Below are 27,348 nucleotides of genomic sequence, written 5' to 3'. Positions count from 1 at the left end.
CATGACCCTGATGATGACAAGCAGTACTTTTCTAAGCAAAAGTAATGTGTGATGTAAGGGAAACCACAGAAAAACTAAAAGCATTTTTACTCCTAATTTAAAATTCATTTATTAATTTGCGGCTCTAAGATCACATTTACTTTCTCAAAAGATGCCTGCAGGGTTTGTGTTTCACCGATGTTCTGAATGAAAACACACCGTCTCTGGAAACGTGCGGGTGGGAAAAATTTGTGAATTTAAGCCCAAATTGCTTCTTGGCATTCCATGTGCTGTAGCAGTAGCAGTCAAACTGTAATCCGTCATTTTGAAAAGAATGAATAAAACTGTAGCATTTTATTCATGTAACATTTTGCCATGCCAAGCGGCCTGGCAGTGCTTGCTGAGAAAGAAATAGAGGGCAATCACAGCTGCTGTCTTACATTTCACATTCCGCTTGGCATATCGCTCAAAGACACACGACTGACTATAAACGCACATGGAGGCTACACTCCACTCTTAGATGTCCTCTTTAATTTGTTTCCTATTTGTTATCCGTGGCGCCCGCGGTCTTCGGCTACTTCTACGGTATACACATGCAAACCTATTGGACAGTTTAATAGGTGGGTGTCATAAGTTTGTTTAATAACGGTGCAATTTGCACCTCTGGAAACTTTAATGTCGCATTGCGCAACCCGCAGTCCGCACAAATGGCACCGACAGCGTGCAGCTCTCCACCTTTATGACAACACAAACGATCGTGTCACAATTTGGTTTTTTGAGACCAAAACAGCAATGCGATTTTATTCCCATGTTGAAGAAAGCTCTTTGAGGAACTGCACACTGCATTAAATTGTGGTTATTGCTCAAGCGTAACAAGGCACAATATATTTGACACATTTTTTTTCCATTGCAATGGAGGTTTTGTACAATGTGTTGGTAGCAAGGCAGCACGTTAAATATGTAAGAACTGTTTGAGCTGGTTGTGTATTAGCTCTGTTTTGATGAATTTGTAATTTAAGTTCATTGCTTTTTCATTACACTTGTTTTATAAATGATCGCATAATTGAATTTGCCAGAGAGGGACAAAAATAAAGTGTACTTTACGCTCTAATTGATGCCGGTGTCGCTGCGGTTCTGCATCCTCAGCAGATCTCCTCCTTAGCTGGTGGTGGAAAATTCCAGGTGGAGGGTGATATATGTCAAGGTGAGGGAAGAAGAGGAAGGAAGGCAAAACGGGCAAAAGTCCAAAGACCAAGAACACAGTTTTTCATTTGTGGGGCGTGGGGGGGGGGGGGTATGATTCTTTTAACATGCATCGTTAGTTGGTGGCTTTCGGATACCCAAACTGTAGAATATTTTTTCTTGTGACTGATGTGAGGGAGAATTGCAGACTCTGCTTTTTTCTGTTTAAAGAATATAATATGTGATAATGAAGTGTGCCTCCACATAAACCTTACTCAACAAATGCTGCAAATGATTTCTCTGCTTCACTCATACACACGCCCCAAAGAAATGGAAATCATTTGCTGGTACACCATTACTCCTGCGGGATGTATTTTATTCTATTTGTTTTAAATTACAGAATATTAAGTGTCATGGCAGAAAACCACATGACAACCGTAACCTCTTTGGTATTGTATTGGAGCCAGGTAGGAATTCCTACAGAAGAACGTTGACAATCAGGAGTGCATCACCGCAGCAACACTGTTATCTTAATCATGTTCATTATCAGAAGATGAACCGATGCGAGGCTCGGATCGTTCCTAATCTGCTGAACTTGGGGAGGGGTGGGGGCGCTCTGACCCGCAAGTATAAGGAGCCACATTTCATACTTTATCCAGCAGTCTTTATATTTAGCAACTTGACTCTTTACAGTTCTGGGGAATGACCTGAATGAAAGGATGCATTTGACAACCGTGTTCATTAAGCGAATTTGGGAGCAGAAAGGCACATTTCCATGAGTTCCCTGACGACACAAGTACCGTATACCATGGCAGGCCACAGAGATGTCGCTTTGCACACCTTATGTAGCTCATTCTGGTACCCTCAATAGTTCACTTCTGTGCTGGCCGAGTAAAGATGTCAGACAAGACATTGTACAGCTAGCTCATCCCTAACACGAGACATAGAATGATGAAAGGAAAACACCAGAGCGGGATGGGGAAGGACAAGTGACTTTTTTAATACCCCTGGACTATGGTCAGATTTCTATTCATAAGGAGGACAGGGATAAGAAGCTGTTCTTCCCACATAAAGAAAGGCAATTCGTGGAAGAGCTCAAAGAACCACTCACCCTGGCTGTGCGTCGGGCGAACCGAGGACGACTCTGCCGATTGCACACGTGTGAAGTGGAAGGAGATTGACTGAAAGGCAAAGATGGCATTGGGAATGAGCTGCTCGGTCTTTCTTCTCCTCTTCTCCCACTGAGACAGTGGCAGTTCTCTGGTGAGGATCAGAAAGGTGTGTGATGGAAAGTGTGGGGGGAGAGAGTAGCCCCAGGAGAAATGCTCTCCAGTCATGAATTCCACTGGGACTCCCTCTATCAGTGCTCACTTTCCATCATAAGTTAAAAAAAATAACCTCTTCAGTCAGTCTCTTTAAGAAGGCAGCTTTTCCCAGGTGTAAGGCTTACTTTTCATGTAGTTATCGCTCTGCCGTCCCTCTTAACTGCGCCTTTTCACACCCTCTGACACGGGCTATATCCATATATCCATAAGTTCTGAGGATATACATTTCAGTGCCTCATCCATATTTCAGCTCGTAGGCTGTATTCACACTGGTAGTGGCTTGGTCCAGATCTAAGTAAAAAAATAAATAAAATAAAAAAGTAAACATGGCACTGGATTCACATATTTTTCAACTTATCCTTTCACTTTGAGATGGAATTCATCATCGAGGCATGAGCGATATGGAGCAAGTTATTACAATCAAGAGGTGCCCAGTTAAAAAAAAAAAAAAAGTGTGTCATCCCAATAACTTGATTAAACAAGGATTTTTATGTCTTGCCTGATGAAACTCACCTGAAACACAATTGCTATCTGCTGGGTCACATTCATTCAATTGACCCAATCGATGAATGCATGTCTTGACTTGCTAAAGAAATGTAAACACATGCCGACTTTTTTGCTCATCATTTGTTGGTTCACTCACAATTAAAATGTGTATGTGTCAACCCGATTTAAGATTTCACAAAGTATTCAAACCGTGTCATTACCCATCCCTTTTTGGTCTCAGTCCTTCTTTGGTGTGCAACTTACTGTATTTGAATACCAGCTTTTCCACTTGTCAGAATCAGAATCAGAATCAGAATCATCTTTATTGGCCAAGTATGTAGAACACACAAGGAATTTGTCTCCGGTATAACACGCTGCACTAGTATCATCGTAAACAACAAAATCATTGAACCATTTTAGAGTAACCACTAGTTTTGAAGTACCATTTTGTGGTGCAAGAAGAGTGACTACGTCAGTGACTGTTTAAGGAGTTAATGGCTAGAGGGAAGAAGCTGTTTAAGTGTCTACTGGATTTGGTGCGCATGGATCTGTAGCGTCTGCCTGAGGGGAGTGGCTGAAAAAGGTGGTGGGCAGGGTGCGGGGGATCCAGGAGGATTTTCTGTGCCCTTGTCTTGATTCTTGCAGTGTGCAAGTCCTCAAGAGTGGGTAGGGCGGTGCCAACGATTTTTTCTGCCGTCCTAACTGTCCGTTGAAGTCGGATTTTGTCCTTTTTTGTGGCGGCCCCAAACCAAACCGTGATGGAAGAACACAGGATTGATTCGATGACTGCAGTGTAGAACTGTCGTAGCACCTCCTGTGGCAGGCCATGCTTCCTCAGCAGCCTCAGGAAGTACATCCGCTGCCGGGCCCTTTTCAGGATGGAGATGGTGTTGACTTCCCACTTCATGTCCTGGGAGACTGTGATTCCCAGGAACTTGAAGATCTCGACGGTTGACACAGGGCAGTTGGATAGTGTGAGGGGCAACTGAGGAGAAGAATGTTTCCTGAAGTCCACGATCATCTCTACAGTTTTGAGCGTGTTCAGCCCGAGGTTGTGTCGGCCGCACCAAAGCTCCAGCTGCTCCACTTGTTGGCGGTACGCAGACTCGTCGCCGTCTTTGATGAGACCGATGACCGTGGTGTCGTCTGCGAACTTTATGAGTTTGACAGCTGGATCTGTTGAGGTGCAATCGTTTGTGTAGAGAGAGAAGAGCAGAGGCGAGAGGACACATCCCTGTGGGGCACCAGTGCTGGTAGTGCGTATTGATGATGTTGTTGCTCCCAGTCTCACCTGTTGTGTCCGTCCCGTCAGGAAGCTGAGGATCCACTGGCAGATCGTAGGGGACACACCGAGGTGGAGTAGTTTGGGGGTGAGCAGTTCCGGGATGATGGTGTTGAACGCAGAGCTGAAATCCACAAACAGAATCCTTGCGTAGGTCCCTGTGCTGTCGAGGTGCTCGAGGATGTAGTGCAGACCTATGTTGACTGCGTCTTCCACAGACCTGTTTGCCCGGTAGGCAAACTGGAGAGGGTCCAGCTGGGGTCCAGTGACGTTCTTTAGGTGATTCAGCACAAGGCGTTCAAAGGACTTCATGACCACAGACGTCAGGGCGACAGGCCTGTAGTCGTTCAGTTCCGATGTTGCCGATTTCTTGGGAACTGGGATGATGGTAGACTGTTTGAAGCAGGATGGGACCTCACACAGCTCCAGGGATCTGTTGAAGATTTGTGTGAAGACCGGAGCCAGCTGGTCAGCGCAGACTTTCAGGCAGGAGGGGGACACTTTGTCGGGCCCCGGAGCTTTCTTGATCTTTTGCTGCTTGAAGAGCCGTCTCACGTCCTGTTCGTGGATCTGTAGTGGAGAAAAAGAGGGTGGGGGGCTAGGTAGAGTGGTTTCTGGTAGAGGTGGGTGTGTGTGGGAAATGGGGGTGTCCTTTTCAAATCGGCAGAAAAACATGTTTAGTTCATTAGCAAGACCCTTATTGTTCACTGTTTGGGGGGATGGCATTCTATAGTTAGTGATTGCTTTCAGGCCATTCCATACAGATGCAGAGTCGTTAGCAGAGAACTGGTTTTTCAGCCTCTCTGCATAGCTTCTCTTTGCGATGTTAATTTCCTTTGTCAATTGGTTTCGGGCATGTTTGTACAGTGCCCGATCTCCACTTCTAAATGCGGCCTCTTTCTCTTTGTTCCACTTCCTCCACTAGTAGAGCAAATGCACTCATGTTTGCTCTTGGTAGTTTTAGTCAGTGTTTACTAAATACATCCAAGCAGTACAGTATTTGAGTTAGATGAAAGGATTGACAATTCGTCTTCATAATCTACCACAATTATTACCACAGTGGTTGTACCTTTCTCAGTGCGGATACAAATCGATTTGTTGAAATTCAAGGTGGCAAAACAAAAGACCAATTGTTTACCTTCTTTAATAGTTGTTATTAATTATTATGATCTGCAGCCAACCCTGTTGAGGGACAAGGTTGAGCCGTGGTCTGACTTTCGGGTGGTTAATCATAGTGCACATGCTGCATGGCCAAACAACTTTATACTCACATTCAAACCTTCAGGCAATTTAAAATCTCCAATTCAACTAACATCCATATTTTTAGACTGGGCCATGCTGTAGTGTTCAGCAGCATTTCAGTCACAAGTTCATTTGAGAGGCATTTTGACTCTGCGACGGTAGGCTATTTTTAGTTATCTTAAACACATGGGCAAAAAAAATATATAGTGATCATCATTTTTATTCTTACGCCTCCTTACATCGATGTTTAGTCTCCTTTAATGCATCACTCTACCTGCGCCCTCAGTTTGTGTTATGAGAGACTCGGGCCAATCATCATCGACAAGCGAACCCTTGTTCTATGTAATCCTGGTCTTTCATGTTCAAAGATAAGCAGAGAAAAGAACACCTTGATCGTGTACGCCTGGTTCTGGTTGTCTTTTGTAGATCAAATTAGGAATACACCATCAATTCAAAGGAATACATCCAGAAAAACGCATATGTTTTTTAATCAAAATGACACATCCACAAGCGCCCGCACGCGCACACCCACACACACACCTTAACGTCTTTGTGACTTGGATCATAGACTGAAGGCATTAACATATTATCAAATATAGAGACACTTCCACTCTCTTTTGAACACAAATGTCTGGCATCCGAACATCATATTAGCACTTTTTTTCCAGTACCATGTCAGCATTTACTGCCTTAATGCGACTATCTACTTTAACTCCTGGCATCTGTCATTTTGATACGTTCGTAGACGCAACAATTTAACCACGTATTTAACATGATGGTTGTTGTAGCAGTGTGGACTCAAATGGCTGAAAATCCATCTGTTTTACTCACCATGGATCTAGCTGTCGGGATAAACAGAATATCTCGCGGAAAACATAAATTGTAACGGCCACATAATGTCCAAATGAAAACACAACTTGTGAAATTTAACAGTTCCGAAGCCTGCAAAAGGAACAGCTCCCGTAGTGATATTCTGACAGTTCTGTTCCTGAGTATTAGAGATTAGATAATTTATGTGGATGTAAAATAAGCATGCTCTTTTCAAACAGAATGTTTGTATGAGGTTGATTATCTCCTTGAGATGACATGGATGACTGTACGCAAATTTTCAAGCTGCACGTAGGTCTGCCATGACACCATAATTAGATAATAGACATGAAATCTGAATTCTGCTCATATTTAGTCATGCTGTATAACTTTCCCATGCCCGCAGTGTAGCTTTGCGTCCTTGTCACTTAAAATTAAAATACTCCCTGTTGGAAACGCACAAACATTGGAATGCGCTAAGCTGAGAATTGGTTTAGGAGAAACGAAAGCCACACCTTGTGTCTCAGTACCGCCCTTCTGATAATATAAAAATGATGTGAATCTCTTCCTGCTTCGCACTCGTGACCCGCAGCCATTGTCTGTAACTCACTGATGGCCAGAATATTCTGTTATTAAAAGCTTTGAAGAAACTGTTCATTGATTCCAGCCTTTATTTGAAGAACCAACATTCTCCTCGTTCGAAATTTAACGAACACAGCCGCTTTCCCCCAACAGACACTATCAGTAGAAGTTAGCAAATCAGCCTCAACAAGTATTAATCTGGAAAAATAAAAAATACAAGCGACTATTTAAACTATTTTCATTTGAATGATAAAAAGGGTAATGCATGCATCTATTAAATCTAGTTTGTACTAAATGTTCCTCAATAAAAATAAAACAATGACCAGTTATGTTGTCATAAGAGGCCTCTTTGGTATGTGGATCTACTGTAAGTCAGATACTGTATGTACCCGATGCAACTGCAGTTTGGGTGTACAGGTTGCCCGTAACCTACCTATATATTTTCAAAAGACAACAAACTGTTTGAAAAAAAAAACAAAAACAAAAACAGAAAAAAACAGCACAAAAAGGAACAGAAAACAGTCAGTGGTGAAAGGAAGATGCATTCATTAGTAGTGATAAATATCAGTTCAAATATAGTCATTGAATTTATTACCAAAGAGGGGGGGGGGGGTGACTTCTGTTGCACTTTGTTGCTTTCATACGTTTGAAACCGCAATCCATAAAAATAAAATAAAGGATTTGCCACAAATGCGTCAGGACTGAGACCTACATGATGGACTACATTTACTTCAGTCACCTTAGAAGTCTCATTTGTTTCTGTAAGGTGAACGACTTCGAAAAAATATTCCACCTTTCATTTATAAGCCACACGCATATTGCGGAGAGCCATTTAGCTAATTAGAAGAGTGAAATGCTACCATACAATAACAATCAAAATCTCGACTCAGTAATCCTTGTCAAACAACACAAATAGGTGATACTCACATCTGAAATACCAGGCACAGAAAGATTCCAAATTAAAGTGACTTGTTCACAGAAAGCCACTCACTTACGGATGAGTATAACGGCAGGCAAAAAAAAATACGGTGGAATGGAGCAAGTGGTAACAGTGCTAAGCAGCTAGTGCACGTGCCCTAAGCAAAGATTTGGACAGAAGCAAAATCAAACCCGACATTTCTCAAATGTGCTGCTTCCTGTGTCGGGGAAAAAAAAAGAGATTATGCAGCTCACCTCCCCAAGTTATTGGGAGTAGAAATGTTGGAATTCAGAGTGTGATGTTGCCCAACACTTATTTGAAAGAGGATGTGCATCAGTGTCTCGGTAAATGTGTGAAGTCTCACCTTTACCCCGAGGCCTTGCCTTGCAGTCTTTTTTCTTTTTTTTTTTCTCTATATGTTTACTTCATTGCTTTGCACCAACACCAACCGTTGTTTTGTTTCTGTTTTTCTCTTGGGACCTATTTTACAACTGCCACATATTCACAAATGCTGGTCTGAATAAGGCCAAGATAACTTTTCCAATAAATGAGAGCAGTGTTGCCACAATTACCTTGACAGAGTAACTGAGTTACCTTTTGATTACCGGTACTTGATTTTAAAAGGTAATGTTAGATCACAAGTTATTTTAATATTTGCATTCAGCAGATATTGGGAAACCTGTTTGACACCTGATTTTGCCACTTACATTCATTGGAAGAGCAATTTCTAAGACTAAAGATTAAGAAATGTGTGTAGGACAACAAACTGCACTAGATTAAGCCGAAAACTTGCCGTAATATATTATGCCCTTCTCAAAGTCAATTCAGGGAAACCAGGAATAAGCACAGGAAATGGAATGTCCAGAATTGTTCCTCAATTCTGAGTCTGGAAAGACTCCACAAGAGTCACACCAGCGCTCACTGCAGGTGGTTATCACACAAATTTGCACTGACTGGGTAGGGAGCCAACTTATCCCAGTCCTAACGAGTTTATAAGCTGCAGGTAAGTGATGAGCAGGCAACCCTCAGGTGTGAGATGCAGAGCCCATCCCTAACAAGAGTTCCCCTTTCCTCCATGTTCCATCATGTACAGCTATTTGTAGCGTGCCTTTCGTGAGTCATAGGGTCTTCGAACCAGGTATCCTTCCGTATGTTAGCTGTCACAATACTGCACATGTGTGAATGACCACCAAGGCTGAAAAGTATGTTTTGTTGATTTAAGTCTTGTCAAATGGTGCTCATGACTTTGACTGTGAGGTGTCACTTTCTTATCAAAATCAATAAATATGACATACAAGTAGTAATACCATATGAGCAACTGTAATCTGATTACTTGGCTGGGGAAAGTTACCCATTTGATTAGTCCTGACTGGAAACCATGGACATTTTGGAGTAACAGTAACGCGTTGCCAGCATCACTATTTGGAGGTTTATGAAATGGCAGTTATATGCACACAAAACATTTTTTAATTCATTTCAAGGAAATATTTTGGAGACACAGAAAGAATGGATGTTAAAATCTAGATTGTTGAAATAATGTACAGGGAGTGACTTCTGAATGTGCACGTTCATACATCGCTTCCGTTTTATTATTATTGTTAATGTTTATTTTGTATCACATGTCACAATCAATATTTATTCTTATGAGCTAGAAATGTATCTCCTGATTGAATAAATGTGTTTGTTTGAAGAATTGGGAAATAACTGCTGGTAGTCGCTGATGGTGTAGTCGTACATTTTTGATGCATGATTTGTGTCAGTGTAGGATTGGTTCACACTGCGGGACGGTGTTGTAAATGGATGGATGGACTCTCAGAATTGGGAAATAACTGCTGGTAATCGCAGATGGTGTAGTCGTACATTTTTGATGCATGATTTGTGTCAGTGTAGGATTGGTTCACACTGCGTGTCGGTGTTGTAAATGGATGGATGGACTCTCGTAGGTGCAAGAATATCGGGTAGGAATCAAAATATGTACCTGAGCTAACACCATGTAAACAATTAGGCCAGGCAGGGTCAACTGTCAGAAAAGTTTTGCTAACTTCTCTCAAATTATGTGTGAATACATACAGTAGCCTGTTCTGCTCTGTGTAGGCTGTCAAAGCAAATTACGAATCTGAGCAAAACATGCACATTTTTGCCGGCAACTGCCCACGCATTATTCAAAGATCACCCATTGCCAAAATTATTTTGACAATTAAGAAAAAAAAATACAGATGTATATGTATGTTAAAACATGAAACATGGGGGTAGTGGGCTTAATCTTGATTTATCACCATTTACGCAACACTTAAATCAGTGCTCTTTTTTTTAAAACATATTTGGCAGCCGGCCAGCATTTTTTTGTCAAATCAAAAAGAAGACAAACCTAGTACTATTTTTCTTCTGATTTAGATATTTCCAAAGGCATCCTAAATGTACCTGTATTTGTGAATCATGCACTCACACATACTTTATTTAGCCACGTGACAGTACTCTAATAAAACCATCATTTTTGATAACTGGATATTATCCCTTTGCAGTCAATGACTGCCTGAAGTAGAGTGCCCATGTAATCAATTTCACTTCCCTTTTTGGAAATCCTGTGACAGGCCTTCCGTACAGCCACTTGCACATTTGCTGCTTTTTTTCTGTCGCTGCCAAGACTTTTGTCTTCCAGTTCAGGCATTTGGTTAGGTCTTTGGCGGGTACGGTATTCATTTATCTTGCTTGCCTTTAGAAAGACCGGGCAAGAGGACTGAGGCCACCTCTTCAAGCGGTTGCAATCCGCTTGTTCCATGAGCACCAGAGATGGGATGTTGCAGACACTTGACCAATCGTAGCAGTTTGTTTCACTGAACAAAACATGGCAAGTGTGAAAACATCCATCCATCCATTTTCTAATCCGCTTATCCTCAGAAGGGTCGCGGGGCGTGCTATTCCAGATGTCTTTGGGCAGTAGGCGGGGGACACCCTGAACCGGTTGCCAGCCAATCGCAGGTCACGCGTCTACGAACAACCATCCGAGCTCACACTTATACCTAGGGACAATTTAGAGTGTTCCGTTCACCTGCCATGCATGTTTTTTGAAAAGTGGGAGGAAACCGGTCGACCCGGAGAAAACCTACGCAGGGACGGGGAGAACATGCAAACTCCACACAGGAAGGCCGAAGCTGGGATCAAACCCTGCACCTCTGCACTGTGCTAACCAGTCGATCGTGTCACAGTGAATGTGTAATACGTGCCTCTATGGAAGATTTTAAAAAAATATATATATTAGTATTCTCCTTTCATCCCATTTGAAGGACTTCATTTCTTAGCATCGTCTCACATTTCCCTGTTTCACTTTAATGCCCCACTACACCGTTTTAGAATCCCTGCCCTCCATCCCAAACCACCCAGAAGAGTGTGCCTCCACTTCTTCTGTGGAACTGCTGTGATTCGGAGTTATCAGTGATTCGTATTACATATTCTTATCGGCTTAGCGTGTTAATCCTCCTGTATCTCAGTGGAAGTATGGCAAGCCTTCTGAGGCATTCTTCAGAGGCGTTTCCCAGTCTTTAAAATGACAGACATTTCATGAAATAAACTGAATATTGGTGGTTTTCTCTTTCAGATGGTTCTGATTCTAAAATGAGGTTGTTCCCTGTCTACACTTTGTCTGAAAGCGCCACTCTCAGCAACTGCAGTCATTGTAATGGTGGCAATGGAGAGTGAGACTTTGAATCATTTGTTTTTATTTGATCTATTCTGACCGTGTCTGTGTGGCAAAACCCATTGCTAGGCAACACTTTAACAATGGATGGCTCGCGCTTTTCTACTCATGTAATGGCTCCAAACAGGCATTCAGTCATGTGCACAGTAGTCTAATTAAATTACTTTTATTATATATATGAAATAAAGCATGCAAGTACACATGATCTTTCAAAGTACCGTATTTTCACGACCATTCAGCGCACTGTATTATTGGGCGCAGCTTTAAAGTGGTAAAACATACGCCAGCTTAAACAAATGGCATGCATGCACGCACGCTAAAAACACGTTAGCTTGAAGCACACGGTCAATGTCAAATGTTAAGATAGCAACTGTTACTCAGGCGCATCGCATACACACACACACATTATATATATATATATATATATATATATATATATATATATGGTAGAGGACCCGAGCTGAGTGAGGGCCGGACACCACCCGAGGGGTGTGTGTGTATATATATATATACACATTATATACAAACACATATATGGAGAAAAAAAGGTTGGATTCGAAAAAAAAATCTGAATTTTTACTGCTCATGCGGCATGAAAAAATTAAATTAGATACGGCATATGCCCAACCGTCAAACAAAAAACAAAAAGGGAATTAGGCTACAAAATGAACATATCCCTAGTTTTCAACCTGATCACTAAAGAATTTCCTGAAAACCCTCACAATCCATGAATAAAGATCACCAGGGCTAGATTTCATAGAGCGAGTGTGCTGAAATAGGAAATGTTTCAGATAAAAGAAGAAAAAAAATGCACTTGGATGTTTAATTTCACACTTGATTGTTGGGCAGGCAGATACATAATAACTATTTTCAGACGAGACGTTAAAAGGGAAATTTTCATATTTTCACATAATGCCATGGCTTTGCAAGCCATTTTAGAAAACTAGTTTTTCAACTGCAATTTGTGAAAGGCCCCTTTCAGTTTCAGCATGACTGAATTTCACGATATAATCCTCCTGCTTTGAAACGGCTTGAGTCCGACTGGACTCATAAACAAATATTTTTTATTTTATCCAGAATAACTTCTAAAAATCTGGCAACAGTTGTCATTGGTTAAGCACCACAATCTGGTAACATTATTGTATGTAGTTCAGACAAACCTGGTTATCGAGTGTCTGATTATTGACACAGTCCAAACACACATAAACACCTGCAAACACACACGCTCTGTCCCTATTGGAGATAAATTGAATACGACATAAAATGCTGTGTATTAACAAATGTTGTATACTCCTTAGATGTGTCGTAATTGATTTTGCTACGCTCCAATTTAATTTAGTCATACATCATATTAATGTAGTCGGAGTATTGAAATTGCTCTGTTTGTTCCAGAAAATTGTTTTAATTCTTGTTCTGAAGCCTCTTAATTTATTTTATCTAGTCGCCATCATTCTGCTTGGTCTCATTTATTTTTAAAATATGAAATAAGATAAGATATCCTTTATTCGTCCCACACTGGGGAAATTTACAGCCTGCAGCAGCAAGAATGTATGTAGAAAGAAGAAAGAAGAAAGAGAAAAAAACAACAAACATCTTTCAATTAAATGCAAAATGAACACATAATGGATCAATCGCAGTACTATTTACAATTTTCCTTCACATAATTTAATTATTATTATTATTATGATTGTTATTTTTTATTCATCAGCATGACAGCAGTCGGTAGGAACGTGCGTCGGTATCTCTCCTTCTTGCAGCGCGGGTGTAACAGTCTCTGGCTGAAGGAGCTACCAAGTGCTGTCAGGGCGGGCTGGACGGGGTGGGAGGGACTGGCCATCATAGCTTTTAGCTTAGTTAGCATCCTTCTGTTGCCCACCTCCTCCAGGGTGTCAAGGGAGCAACCCAGGACAGAACTGGCCTTCCTGACCAGTCGCTCCAGTCTCTTTCTGTCCCGGGCTGAGATGCTGCCTGACCAGCAGACAATGCCATAATGGATGGCCGAGGCCACCACCGAGTTATAGAACGTCTTAAGGAGTGACCCCTGAACCCCAAAAGACCTCAGTTTCCTGAGTAGGAAATGAATCCCAGTGTGCATTTGCATCATGTCAACGAATAAAATGATTGGATTTCATGCGTCTTTTGAAATTATTTAATATGACATCACAATGTTTTGTTATGGAATGATCAAATATTTGTTCCGTAATAGTTTTCATTTGTATTGTATTGTATTTGGCATTGATCCATCGCTCTTTACCATCTTTGGATTTGTTCTCGCTTGACTTGGTGAGTCAGCTTCGCAGGACCTTTCCAGCAGATACAGATGGATTTACCATTAGATAATGACAAATGCCAGGCGTAATTGAGGTGATTTCAGCACTTACTTTTCCTTTGGGAGTCTGTGTTCACTGCACCCCACATCGTCCACCCCGACCAAAGATCTTAATTGAATGGGTGGCTCTGCAACCAAGTGATTCAGCCTGACATACATTTCTGCTAATTTCCAGTAGGTGATGTAGTGTGACATGCAGGGCAAAATATTCAAGGTTGTAGCGCATAAGACATTGACCTGAGACATGATTTGTTGTTTGACTTATGCTCTTAATCATAATGGCATCATTTTTTCAAATAAATGGCTTATGAAACAGAATGCTTGGGACTGCTTGGGAGAATGTTTCATTTTATTGTCTGTTTTATACATAGGTTATAATATTGCCTGGACTGATGTGGTTGGCCACAGTTGTAGTATGTTTTCTTATCAAAAGACACTAGCTGAGATGGGCACATCTCAGAAACTGAGGCTGTGTGAATAGTTATAGTGATGTTATGGATTTGAAACATATACATTGTTGATCAAAACATCAGATTGAGTGACATCACTTTATATTGATATTAATATAATATATATTATATATATTATGTAATATCAGCCTCCCGTTTGGCTCATAAATTTGTACATGTTATTGTAATATTAGTGTCTCACCAGCTTCAAATCTGCCTGGTTTATCAATTTAAAAGTTTGGTTTGTTGATTTAGATTACAACCATAAATCATTTTAAAAGACTAATTTAGGGCATGTTTGGAAAAATGTGGTGTTTAGCAAAGGAGGGTGAAAGCCAGAGCATTTTTTCAATGTGGAAATGTAGTGAAATATTAGTGTCGTTGATAGTTATCAACATAATGATGACACCGGCAACACCATAACCATTGTGTATGCAGGTGAAGTGATAAAACAATGTGCCTCTGCATTGGCGTAATTCAGCACTGAATCATAGTGAGGGCCAGTGCTCAAATGTCGGGCGTCCCTTTTTTTTCTGAGATATATACATATACATATATAATACACACACACACGCGCGCGCGAATGTAATGTGTGTGTGTGTGTGTGTGTGTGTGTGGTCATTTAAAGACGGTGAAGATATGTTTTATTATTTATTTATTCCAGCAAGCCTGCAATCACACCTCATTATTTACGTTGTGTTTGACAGGAAAGTACATTGAAGTAGTAATCATTTGATTTTGTCCTTTGCATTTTCAGGGCTGGTATTATGTTGGAATGGGTGTTTAAATGACAATGACCAGAATCCCACTGGACTGTAATTGACTTGGAAGGTAAGAACTCACTTTGATCCACACTCTGAGATCTACTTTGAAATGAAAATGACAGAAAGAGTGTTTCACTGTTAATTTTCAGAAAGAGAGAGGAGTAAGTAACCCTAGAATGTGGAGTTTGGCTTTGCTTGGATTTAGTTGAATCTACAACAAGTAAATAAAAAATGCACACATAAGACATCTCGATTTCTTCTGGATTCCCTCCACTAAATTCTGCCCCCAACCCCAACACACACACACACACACACACACTTCACAGTCAGCAATGCACGACAACACTAGGTGGCAATGCACCATCTTTCAGCTTCCACTGCTAAAGGACATTTCCACTTGACCTATTACATCATGTCAAAACATTGTAGCTTTGGATGTAATAAAATGACTAACTTAACAGCTCTCCTCATCACGTGCATCATTTCCCCTTTACTAACATTTGTGGATGCTTTTTCCTGTTACATAAGATATGTGTCTTCAATGGGGTCAGCAAAATCAGAAGCACTATCAGAAGCACCTACATTCACATAGCTGAACAAAGTCATAGAATAACTTTGTTCAGGTATGTTGAACAAAGTCATTGAGCATCACACGTTCCTCTAGGTATAGAGTGTCGGGTCTTTGGCATCTAGCAGACTTTGTCTCAGGGTGTTACCAGGCTTTAAGTGCAGTGGAATGGTGTGTTGGTTGAAAATCTTTCTTTCCGATTTTCTCAGGCATACCTGGCAGATAGATCGACTGACAAGTTTGTGGTGTCTATCGCTCCTTTCTTTCTTATCCACTTTACTATTGTTCCTTCGAGAGGTAGATTTGCTTTTTGAAATGACCAGCTGGGGTAAGGGCCTGCCTCGCATGCCAATGTTCTTTCTCTTTGGCCTGTGTGCTGTTTGGCAGATTATCATCTCTGTGTTGTTGTTGAATTCCCCTGTCAACGCCAAAGTGGACATCACGGTCCAAAAACGACAACTTGTTGTCTTTGAAATCTTCACATGTGAATTTATTTTCCACTGACAGAATGTGCTTGGTGAAGGCTTTGCACTTCCTGGCTTTGGATTTTAACCCATGTGTCAGCCACATATCTGCACCAATGACTTTCGATTAGGTTTCCTCAAAGGAGCTCAGAGCCCTCGTTTCTATGTCCTCCATGTACGAGTTTACTTTGATGTGGCTTGCCAGGGAGCCCAGAGCTTCTTTTTGTCTGTAAAATATTCTCACAAATTCAAAGTATGCGGTGTTCAGGCAAAGTTCCAACAACTGGCATATTTCTACTGGCTTAAGGATGCGTCTGTCTTGGATGCTGTGATCAAACAGTAGCCATTGCCTCACAGATATCATTTTCTATGAGACTCATTCTTGTTTTACTGTTTTATTGTGTTCACTGTTGTTGTTTTAAGTTATTGTGTCACTGTATGTATAGTACTTTGTAAGTAGCTGTGGTTGTTTTCTGTGCTCTAGAAGTAAAATTGAGTTGAGTATCTCTACAAAATTTTGCATAATAATGTAATTGGCCAAGTGAATTTTATGTCCCCAAAAATGGCTGTCATATTTTCCACGTTTATAAAGGGATGGTCTTTCAAAAGCAAAATGATAAAGCTCAGCTATTCAAATTTGGTCATAATATATAAGCCCTAATGATACATTCTTTGTTCCTCTTATCCTCTCTAGGCTCGCGGTTGTGCTGGAACCTAAACCAACTGACTGTCCTTGAACTCGTCGTCATTCTATCGCAGGGCATAATATATAAACCCATATTGAAAATGTAAACGTCCTGTAGAGTACAACAAAGAATCCCAATTGTCAATGGAAGTGAATGTAAATGTGGATGGCTATTTGGTCTACAGCAGGGATGTCAAACTTGTTTTTGTCGCAGGCCACATTGCAGTCATTGTTTCCCTTGGAGGGCCATTATTACTGTCAAACCATATAAAGAAGTCAAGAATGAGTGTTGATTCAACTATTGTTTAAGTGACTGTAATGAGGGGTTTAGTAAAAAGAAAATGCTTACAATATTTTGTAGTTATTACATATGAGAATGTGAAATTCTGCAAGCATCAGTCATGGAGGTTGACATGTTTGATTTGCTTTCACAGGCCTCATAAAATGATGAGGCTGGCCAGACCTGGCCCCCAGGCCTTGAGTTTGACACCTATGGCGTACAATATATGTTGCCTGCAAATTCACCAGTCCAGGGTAATTCCCCAAATTCAGCAGGGATAGGCTCCAGTTTACCCTCTCCCCGACTGGACACGTGGGATAAAATGTGAATGGATGGACAAACATTGACGGTACCTTATCTCAGAAATGAGGTGTGAATAGTTGCAAGAATAAAAAGGTGTACCGGTAATAAATCTAAAATCACAATATCATTGCTTTAAACTTATGTTTTTGTTTGTGTGAGCATTGACACAGAACTTGCAGCAACTATTATTCAGTAGAAAGACCAATGTAAGCCATAGCGAAGACTGTGAGGCTTCAACAACTCCCTGGAGACTGTTCTTACAGCTTCAAAAGTATGAGCTGACCTGACTTTGCTGATGCATATTTAAATTCCTGACAAAAAACATCGAAAAACACTGACATAAATGTCAAACGTGCAATGTGAGGTTGAACAAACCAGAAATATGTATGTGTTATGAATTCTGCTCTCATAATTTATTCAAATGAAACCAAACCTATACTACATGAGAATAAAGTTGTTAAAATGGGAGAGTACATGCTTCCAAATGACATGGCGGGGATGTCACGTAACTGCCACCCATTCATGCTCCAGTTTTTTTTTCCTTACATTTAAATGTTAAATTAAATCAAAGATAAAATAAATAGTTTGGTTCTGTACCATTCGTCTGGCATTTTGTTTTTTGCAAAACAGATAATGCACTACCATTTGGGACCCCAAGTTGCAGTCCCATCTTTCGGTATCTAAAGGATGGGCCTACTTTCATACCTCATTGTATAAATCAGGGGTCGACCAACTTAAATACTCAGACCCATTTGAACAGTCTCACATAAAAAAAAAATAATTCAAAAAAATCACCTGGTGTTAAGAATACCATTTTGATATCAAAAGTGAAATTAATGCGTATGTTTTTTTTTTTTGTTTTTTTTTTTGTGGGGTGTTGTTTTTATTTCCCCCTTATGTATAAAAAACAGTATATTACATCATGGAATTGCTCCAAAGAAAGTGTCCTTTTTTATGTGACAAAAACATTCAAGACTATGAAAAAAAAGACTCTTGGTTAAAGCTTACCTTCAAATAAAATAGTGTCTATTTGCGTCCTCCTCGTGTTCATGAAATGAAAGCCAAATGTAAATCATCCACTCGCAGCGAAGCAAAAATGTGCCCTCATCATTGGATCATGAGCGTTCCCAGTAGCGTGCAACCGTGTGTCGATGCCTGATTCGATGGATTTTACCCATCAGAAACCAATTGTAAATGGGGGGAGAGGGGAGACAGAGAATGAATGCCTCATTTAGATGCTCCTCTGATGTTGCAAGTGGAATTCACTGCTATCAACTTCAACTAAAAAGGACTCCAGGTATATTTGTAAACCAGGTGTCACCAACATTTTTGAGGGTGAGAGCAACTTCATGTGTACCGATTGTGTGAAGGGCTACCAAATTGATACACGTCTGAAATAACATATTTGTCCAAAATACCTTCAATAATATGAGGATGTGTTATTTTTAATACTTGATGATTTAAATTGTCAGACTTTGATCGTGTTTCGAAATGTCTCACAGTACTGCCAATGTTTGCATTTTTAAATCATAATTTCTACTAGCAAATCACAATGTCCAGGCACTGGCGGGCTACTCAAGTGGTCTTCACGGGCTACCTGGTGCCCGCAGGCACCATGTTGGTGACCACTGTTGTAAACTAAGAGTCCATGAAAATAGATATCTTACCCAGTTCTATATTTCACCCAGATTTTTGTAATATGTCACCTTCATCTTCACTCTCAAGATTTTAACCTGTCATCTGTGAGGTTTTGCAAGCAATGTCTGTATTTCATATAATAGGGCATGGCATTAAATTTTCTCTTTCTGTTATTTTTTTTTTCTTGATTTATCCATGATTTCACCTACCGACAGGCGAATAGCTCAATAAATCTTGACGGCAGCCACATTAGTGGCTCTGACTCCTCATTTTACTCATTTAAATATATTTATTGATATTATAGAAAAAAAACCCTCATGATTGACTATAATCCGCAAAGTCACAGAGAGCCACTGTAGAAGGATTAAAGAGCCTCATGCGGCTCTGGAGCCGCGTGCTTCCCACATCTGGTCAAAATACACACCAGATTGTTTACTTTTCCTTATTTATTTATTTGTTTTTAAATATAGTACACAATGTCTACTGTATAGACTAACGGTCTCAAAGACAATATAGAAGACTGATCGATTTAGCAAGAGTTTAAGGCCTGGTTCCCCATTTTCTAATATTAATAGAGGAGTCAAAGTAGGTTTAACGGCAGCTACAAACATTGGCTCATTGGAAGAATGATTTGCCCAATTTTACCACGAGTGAAATCCAATACTGCGGCTGGAGTCATGAGTAATGCAACAGCTGTTGTAAAAAAATATTATCCAGTGAGAAGTACAGACCCGCACCTTTAACCAGCCATGCAACATTTATACCTCTATTGAAAAGGGTGTGTGCAAAGGGAAGACTTGTGTTTAATATCGATTCCACTCTGGAATCCATGTCGGAATTTGGTTTCTATTTCGAGCTGTTGCAAGTCTGCAGGCATGGTCACAAAGTGACTCGATTTGATTTATATCTCATTAATCTGTACCTCTCTGATTCACTCTTTTTTTTCAAGTGTATAACACGGGCCAACCTTCCCCCGTAATATATGCTTCTCATCCTATAATCTTACATCATCATGCCTCCTGCATAACATGCAAATTGAAAGCAATAAGCCACTCTCACATCATAATAAGCATCATCACCCAAGACTCATTTTCCTCACTTCCGTGCTCTTTTTTCTCCCCAAAAGGAACCAAATAAAATGAAATTAATCTAGTGACAACAAAAGACAAAAAGAGAAAATACTTTAGGCCAGGCGTGTTGAAGGCCGGTCATCAAGGGCCGCTGTCCTGCATGTTTTACACGTCTCCCTCATACAACACTCCTAATTCAAATCATCAGTATCATTATTCCTCAGTTTGGTGATGAGCTGAGCATTTGAATCAGGCAGGATGGCGGCCCTCGAGGACCAGAGGTGAACATGGCTGCTTTCGGCCTTTTTGGGAAGCTGTGGCATCACCTAAGCAAATTGAACATCCAATGAATTAGACATGTCAGACATTTTGTCACCATTCAAAAGTCATTGAGCAAAATTCCCTTTCAAATATTGGAAACGCGAGGACTGTTCCTTGATTTTGCAGTAGACTACGAATAGACACAGACATATGTGAAACCAGCTATATTAACATCTGGATCTGGCGCACAACCCACAACAGAGCACCTCTTGTTTTAATCCACTTCTTTTTCATACAGTATGAATGAAAGCATTACATCATGGCCAGGTCTATCCCAATACATGGATTATTCAATCAAAAAATAGCACTCAATGACTCACTGAATGATTGAATGACAGTAATAAACTGGACACTGCTTCATTTGTCTAAAACCATTGTGATCCTCAAGATGCAGCATCCTGTTCATTTAGGCCATTGATATGTACTGCTGATGGATGAAGAGAAACTGACGATTGACAATCTTACTCAAGTTGAAGAATTCTTTCATTTTCTTGATATGATGTCTTGTAGTTACTGCACATTTTTTTAAATCAGTTTTAATCAGTCTTGCTAAACAAAAAGCCAATTAAATCACTTTGTGTACGAAACCCTGTATTATAATTGCTTTAGAATAGCGGCATCTCCTCTTGTACTTCAATTTGGATTTGATGATTTATCGCTGTCGGTGTCGGTACAAAGAAGAAAATATAGCAATTTGATTGTTTCATGGTTACTTAAAGAGCCTCTTTTAGTCCCATTCATTATTACATTCTCCTTTAAAAATATGTGTCTGCCTTTGTCTAAATCCCCATTTCATTCATGGTTGAGACAATTATACCACAATTGATATTATTTTTTTATGATTGTATTTTTTTTTAATATTGTTTGATCAAGGGTAAAATAAGCACATGTACATTGCTGACACAATTACACTCATGCAAAATAACGTTTGGACACTTTAAAAGATCTATCTATCCATCTATCTATCATAGTCGTAGTAGTATATATTTTGTATTTCTGTAGTTACAGTGCTTTCTGATTTTCAAGGTCACTAAAGCCTCTAACATCGATTCCAAAACATGATCTACTCGATATGAAAGGCAATGTTATTGTGCTGTATGAGATGCAACTACAACACAACACCAAAAGCTGTAATGATTGTAGTTTATTTCTATGTAAATTATTAGTTGAAGGATACGTTTGGCCTGTATGTCATCTCACATTCATATGCATTTTCTTGTGCTTTTTGTCATTCCAGTTGTCCCCAATCCTCTTTCCAGCAAGTGGAAGATCAGTTAATGAATTATGAATGTTAAACAAGATGACCTCCTCTCAGCAGCAGCAGACAATGCGTGGTCCTAGGTGGAACCGGGCCTTGTCCGACCCTTTGTTTGTGCTGCTTCTGGCCCTACAACTTTTGGTGGTTGCGGGTCTGGTTCGTGCGCAGACGTGCCCTTCCGTCTGCTCCTGCAGTAATCAATTCAGCAAAGTCATCTGCACACGGAGGGGGCTACGAGAGGTCCCTGATGGCATTTCCACCAACACGCGCTACCTGAATCTCCAAGAAAACCTCATCCAGGTCATCAAAGTGGACAGCTTCAAGCACTTAAGGCATTTGGAGATCCTGCAACTGAGTAAAAACCACATACGCAAAATTGAGCTTGGGGCCTTCAATGGACTTGCGAGCCTCAATACCCTGGAGCTTTTCGATAACCGCCTCACCACGATCCCAAATGGGGCATTCGAGTATCTGTCCAAACTAAAGGAGTTATGGCTGAGGAATAATCCCATTGAGAGCATTCCCTCCTATGCCTTCAACAGGGTGCCCTCATTACGGCGACTTGACCTGGGGGAGCTTAAAAGGCTATCCTACATATCCGAGGGGGCCTTTGAAGGACTGAGTAATCTTCGCTACTTAAATCTGGGAATGTGTAATCTGAAGGAAATTCCCAACCTCATTCCCTTGGTGAAACTGGATGAACTGGAAATGTCAGGGAACCAGATGTCTGTCATCCGGCCTGGTTCTTTTAAGGGGCTCATCCATCTCCAGAAGCTATGGATGATGCATGCTCAGATCCAGACTATTGAAAGAAACTCATTTGATGATCTCCAGTCACTAGTGGAGCTTAACTTAGCCCACAACAACCTTACACTCTTGCCCCATGATCTGTTCACTCCTTTGCATCATCTGGAGAGGGTGCATTTGCACCACAACCCTTGGAATTGTAACTGTGACATCCTCTGGCTGAGTTGGTGGCTCAAGGAGATGGTACCAGCAAACACCAGCTGCTGCGCACGCTGTAGCTCACCAGCTCACCACAAAGGGCGCTACATCGGTGAGCTTGACCAAAATTACTTTCACTGTTATGCTCCTGTGATTGTGGAGCCCCCCGCTGACCTCAATGTGACTGAGGGGAGCGCTGCCGAGTTGAAATGTCGAGCCAACTCTTTGACTTCTGTGAGCTGGATTACGCCCAATGGTTCCATTATGACACACGGTGCGTACAAAATCCGAATCTCAGTGCTGAATGATGGCACTCTTAACTTCACCAACGTTACCATGCAAGACACTGGCACATATACGTGTATGGTTAGCAATTCAGCCGGTAACACAACAGCGTCCGCCACACTCAATGTGTCCTCAACTGAGAACAGCAGCTTCAGCTACTTCACCACAGTGACCGTCGAGACGATAGAAACGCCACACCATGAAGGCTTCACCACGATCGTGCAACAGAAGGTCGGCCCCACCCCCTCGGCTCATACGTGGAGATCTGTTTCATCCAGCTCTACAACCACCACGACAGTGCGGACCCCTGTCTCTATTCGTGCCACAGAAAAGACTTACACAATCTCCGTCACTGAATTTGGTGGCGAAGGCTCCCTAAATGGCTTGGATGAGGTCATGAAGACAACCAAGATCATTATCGGCTGTTTTGTTGCAATCACGCTTATGGCAGCGGTCATGCTGATCATCTTCTACAAAATGCGGAAACAGCACCACCAGCAGAATCACCATGCGCCCACACGCACCATTGAGATCATTAATGTGGATGAGGACTGCGTAACCGGAGGACCAGGGATGGAGGGCCACCTGACTTTGCCTCCTCTTGAACATGAGCACCTCAACCATTATAACACATATAAAACAGCATACAACCACGCCTCCACTATCAACTCCATACACAGCTCAGCGCATGAACCTTTGTTAATCCGGGCAAACTCAAAAGACAATGTGCAAGAGACCCAAATCTGAACATTCTTTTCTCCAACGATGGAATTTGAGCAAGACTCAAACATGAACGAACCATGTGTGTTTGGCAATTCAGTGGTTGGTGATGTTCATTGAAGGACTTTGGTAATTAGCGTATGTCCATTATAAAAAAAAAAAAGTGTCTTTAAAAAAGTAATTTATTTAAGAACAAAGACTATTGTTGTTCAATCAAGGGAAACAATATTCAGCAGTTGTTTTTTTTCCAATGAATAATTCACGTCATCCCTCCTCCTTTTTAGATTATGCTCGGAGACAATAGAGCCAAAACAAATGAAACAAGAAAACTTTATATTTGGTAAACCATAAACTTTGTTTTCCCAATGAATGCAGAGCACATGACATTTTTCTCCAACTGTGGAGTAAGTGGTCAAGTATTCTATGACCATCTAATCCCTGGATGAAATAAATATTGAGTTTCCTGTTGTTTCAAGGTGTTCAGCAGAATTGTCAGTAAAGATAGTTGTTTTCCCAGTAAAGAGAATGACACATAGTTGTGATAAATCTTGCTTTGAATTTTTCTCCTCACTTAACTTGTTGCATTTCCCATCTTCCAAAATGCCCACTCAGATCTCAAATGCAAGGCCAAATGGAAGAAAACTATCAAGGAAGTGGACTGAAACGTTTCCAACATTTCATGCTTTGCTCACAGTTTGCTGGCCGTATGTTTCCAAGCTTCCTGAGCTACCCTTTTAAAGCATGTACCCCCTTATATCATCTACAGGGCTGTAGAACTGCATGCTCTCAGGTTGACTGGTGATCTTAAACCCTTTATGGAGCTGTCTCAGCAGATTACCTGTAATCTGCGTGCCACATTTGCACATGGGCAGTGCCTGGCAGCTCCACATACACACCCCACACCCCTGCCAGCGGCAGAACTCGGTCCTGTGCAGCACATTTCTTAGCTAAATGTGGGGAAGCAGGCATCAGTCAGATGTTTATGCTACACCTGCCTTACTCCCACAGCCGCATTTACATTTTAATTGACATGCCCATGATCAAAACTGTGTAAAGTCACCCCAAGAGCCCATTTTCAAAAACAATGCCAAGCACCACAACTTGAGGGGCTAGGTGGGCAATTGGTGAAGCCCGACACTTAGAATGAAGTATATTCAACTTAGAATTGTGAATGGTTGCCCAACCCAAATTGTCTGTCAACCCTCCATCCCCACGTCCACATTTTTGAAGAGTGAACGATGCAGCTAGATGAATACCCCATTGTTCCATTATCATACTTTCAGCCCCCCCCCACAAAAAACATCATACAACTGAATTATCGACACTCAATGTGCAAAAAAAATATTGCAGCATTTGATTCATTTAGAGACAAAACTGCACAACTTTACAAACCAAAATGCTGTCCATTAGCTTCTATTTTCTATTGCATTATTTTTTATAAAATGTGCAAAGCCTCGTAATTTGCAGGAAAAGATCCTAGAGGCTGTGAATAGCTCATTTTTGCGAGAAACTGATGCATCCCTACAAATAATTATCCTAATTGCGTATGAGAAGATTATATATATATATATATATATATATATACACCACCAACTACAATCCCAAAACACTTTAATAGCTTTTTAAATGTTGACAAACATTGTTGTACCCGGAAAAAAAACATCCACACACATCCACAATGTAGAGTCCCCGTCCAGACAACAACTAAGATGATGATGAATTATCATAGCTGTCAAAATTACACTGCACAGCATAGCACAAGAGTTACAATGATGGTCCCGACTGCGGCTGCTTCTGAAGGTGCCTTTGCTGGTGCTTAAGTCAGCTGCTCAATGTAGCTGTGAACAGTGACTCGCACTTGGGTAAAAGCCAAAACTGCTGGATTCACTTAGGACCAACACAGACTAATGGGGGTAGATAGGTTTAGCAATGCTCCACTAAGCTTTTTAGGCCGTGGTTTCACATTCAGTCCACATTTATACAACACATCTTTATTCATATCTTGCTTTCACGAGTTGTAGCTGTAGCGAAGCGCTCGACAGAATAGTTAATTAAATAACAAAATGTGGTAATATAACACAACACGTGACATGAGACATTGGACATTCATGCAATCGGAACCCCTAATCCTGCATTCACCTTGTTGTTTGAAGCAGTTATGGATGAAAGAGGAGAGAATCAAAATGTCCTTTTGCATGTGTTTTAGAGACGTCACGCTCAACATAAACATGACGTCCCACACGTAGGCTGCAGGCTGAGTTTAAAAGTAAGCAAAAAGTTGGAGCGTCCACTGACGAAATAAGAGATTGGTTCGCTTTGCCTTTCCCATGTAAATCTGGTTCAATTGCAAGCGCCGACTCTCAGTTGCAAATATGCATCCGCGCTCCAGCCCGTTGCGCTTCTCTCCTCAGCTCCAGTAGCCATCCAGCCAGCCGCAACAACGCAGACTGTCTAACAGCACCGACTTCTCCACTGAATAAAATGGGGTCGTGAGAAATTCGTCCCATTACAGGCGAAAAAAGAAAAAGAAAAACACGCCGGGGCTGTCGAGCGGCGACAGTCGAATGGCGCCGACATTCCCCCGTATTAAAAATCCGTGCTGGTGCACATGCGTTGCTGAGTAGGCGCTACCATCAAGCACACATTCTTCTCTTTTGACGAATGTCATGGCCAAAAAGCTGAAAACAGTCCACAAAGGGTCCATACGAAGCACAACAAACATCATATGACTCAAAACAAAAAGCTCTTGCAGAAAGCTACCAACTATGACGCCATCTTCAAAAAGCAAATTACGAATAAAACTCTTATAAGCCACTGTAGACATGGGCACTCATTTCATCTATGTAGTCGAGCTGTCAATTACACAGTTAACAAAACTGCTGCTGGATCTGTGATTGGGTCAAAGAGTGTGACGATGTACAACTTCCGTCTACTTATACAACAAGTCTGGTACAGTGCCGGTTTGGTCATGCAGACAAATCTTTTGTCATGATTAATCCTGCTTTATCTCATTTTAAGAAACCCTTCAAAACAATCAATATTATTCATATCACACACACACACACACACACACAGAGGGAGTGCGAGAGAGAGCGCAAGAGAGAGAGAGAGAGAGAGGGAGAGAGAGAAAGCCAGCCACATTTGTCACAAAATCTATCAAGGAGCTTTCACCAACAGACACAACAGCCTTCTTGCCTTTTACCACAGAGTAGACAGCTAGTTTGATGTTTTGGGGTCTTTTTAAAGGTGATGGTAACCATTGCTTCAATTTTAGCGATGCTACAATACAGTGAAATTGTATGTACTGTAAACAGTAGTTTCCCACGAAAAGAAATGGAAAAAAAACATCTCCTTTCTTTTTTTTTGACATGTTACAATCTAAAAAACAGCAAATCTGTGGATCCCAATCAGAGAATATGCAGGGTCCACTGTCCTGTATGCTGTATTGATGATACACCCTGAAACTTTTTTTTTTTTCATTTTAATGCTGGTCCATGTCTTCGGTGTGTGCAGCATTCACATTTGAGCTGAACGTGACACATTTTGAACGGTTGACGAGAAAGCATAAAGAGAACAACTCTTCAAGTGACCCAGACCGGCTTATTTGGTGTATTCCAAGGTTTGAATGTTTCAGATTACACTTCACCAAACAACCACAGCCAGACCACAACAATAATACTTAACATATCCGGCCAAATATGTGAATACAACCTTGATGAATCACTGACCGATTAATCAAAACAATGAATGGATTCAAATATATTGAATCTT

The 27,348-nt window shown here is 41.0% G+C and overlaps 1 protein-coding gene across 5 annotated transcripts in view; it reads left to right on the top strand.

Annotated features, from left to right (window-relative positions):
- Positions 1-24,865, top strand: part of LOC127597197 (leucine-rich repeat-containing protein 4C-like) — a 116,628-nt gene extending 91,763 nt beyond the window's left edge. For 4 of the 5 annotated variants that reach the window (XM_052060079.1, XM_052060080.1, XM_052060077.1 and 1 more), the window contains 2 exons: positions 15,034-15,107; positions 21,607-24,865. In XM_052060079.1, the coding sequence (XP_051916039.1) occupies positions 21,658-23,604 (1,947 nt within the window). In that variant the 5' untranslated portion in view covers positions 15,034-15,107; positions 21,607-21,657 and the 3' untranslated portion in view covers positions 23,605-24,865. The remainder of the gene's footprint in view (positions 1-15,033; positions 15,108-21,606) is intronic. The other variant, XM_052060081.1, reaches the window with a different exon arrangement.
- Positions 24,866-27,348: the final 2,483 nt, after the last annotated feature.

The sequence above is a fragment of the Hippocampus zosterae genome, chromosome 3 (assembly GCF_025434085.1).
Source record: "Hippocampus zosterae strain Florida chromosome 3, ASM2543408v3, whole genome shotgun sequence".
NCBI classification, from domain to species: domain Eukaryota; kingdom Metazoa; phylum Chordata; class Actinopteri; order Syngnathiformes; family Syngnathidae; genus Hippocampus; species Hippocampus zosterae.
The sequence above is the reverse complement of the archived record's forward strand: the minus strand, read 5'-3'. Positions and strand labels throughout refer to the sequence as shown.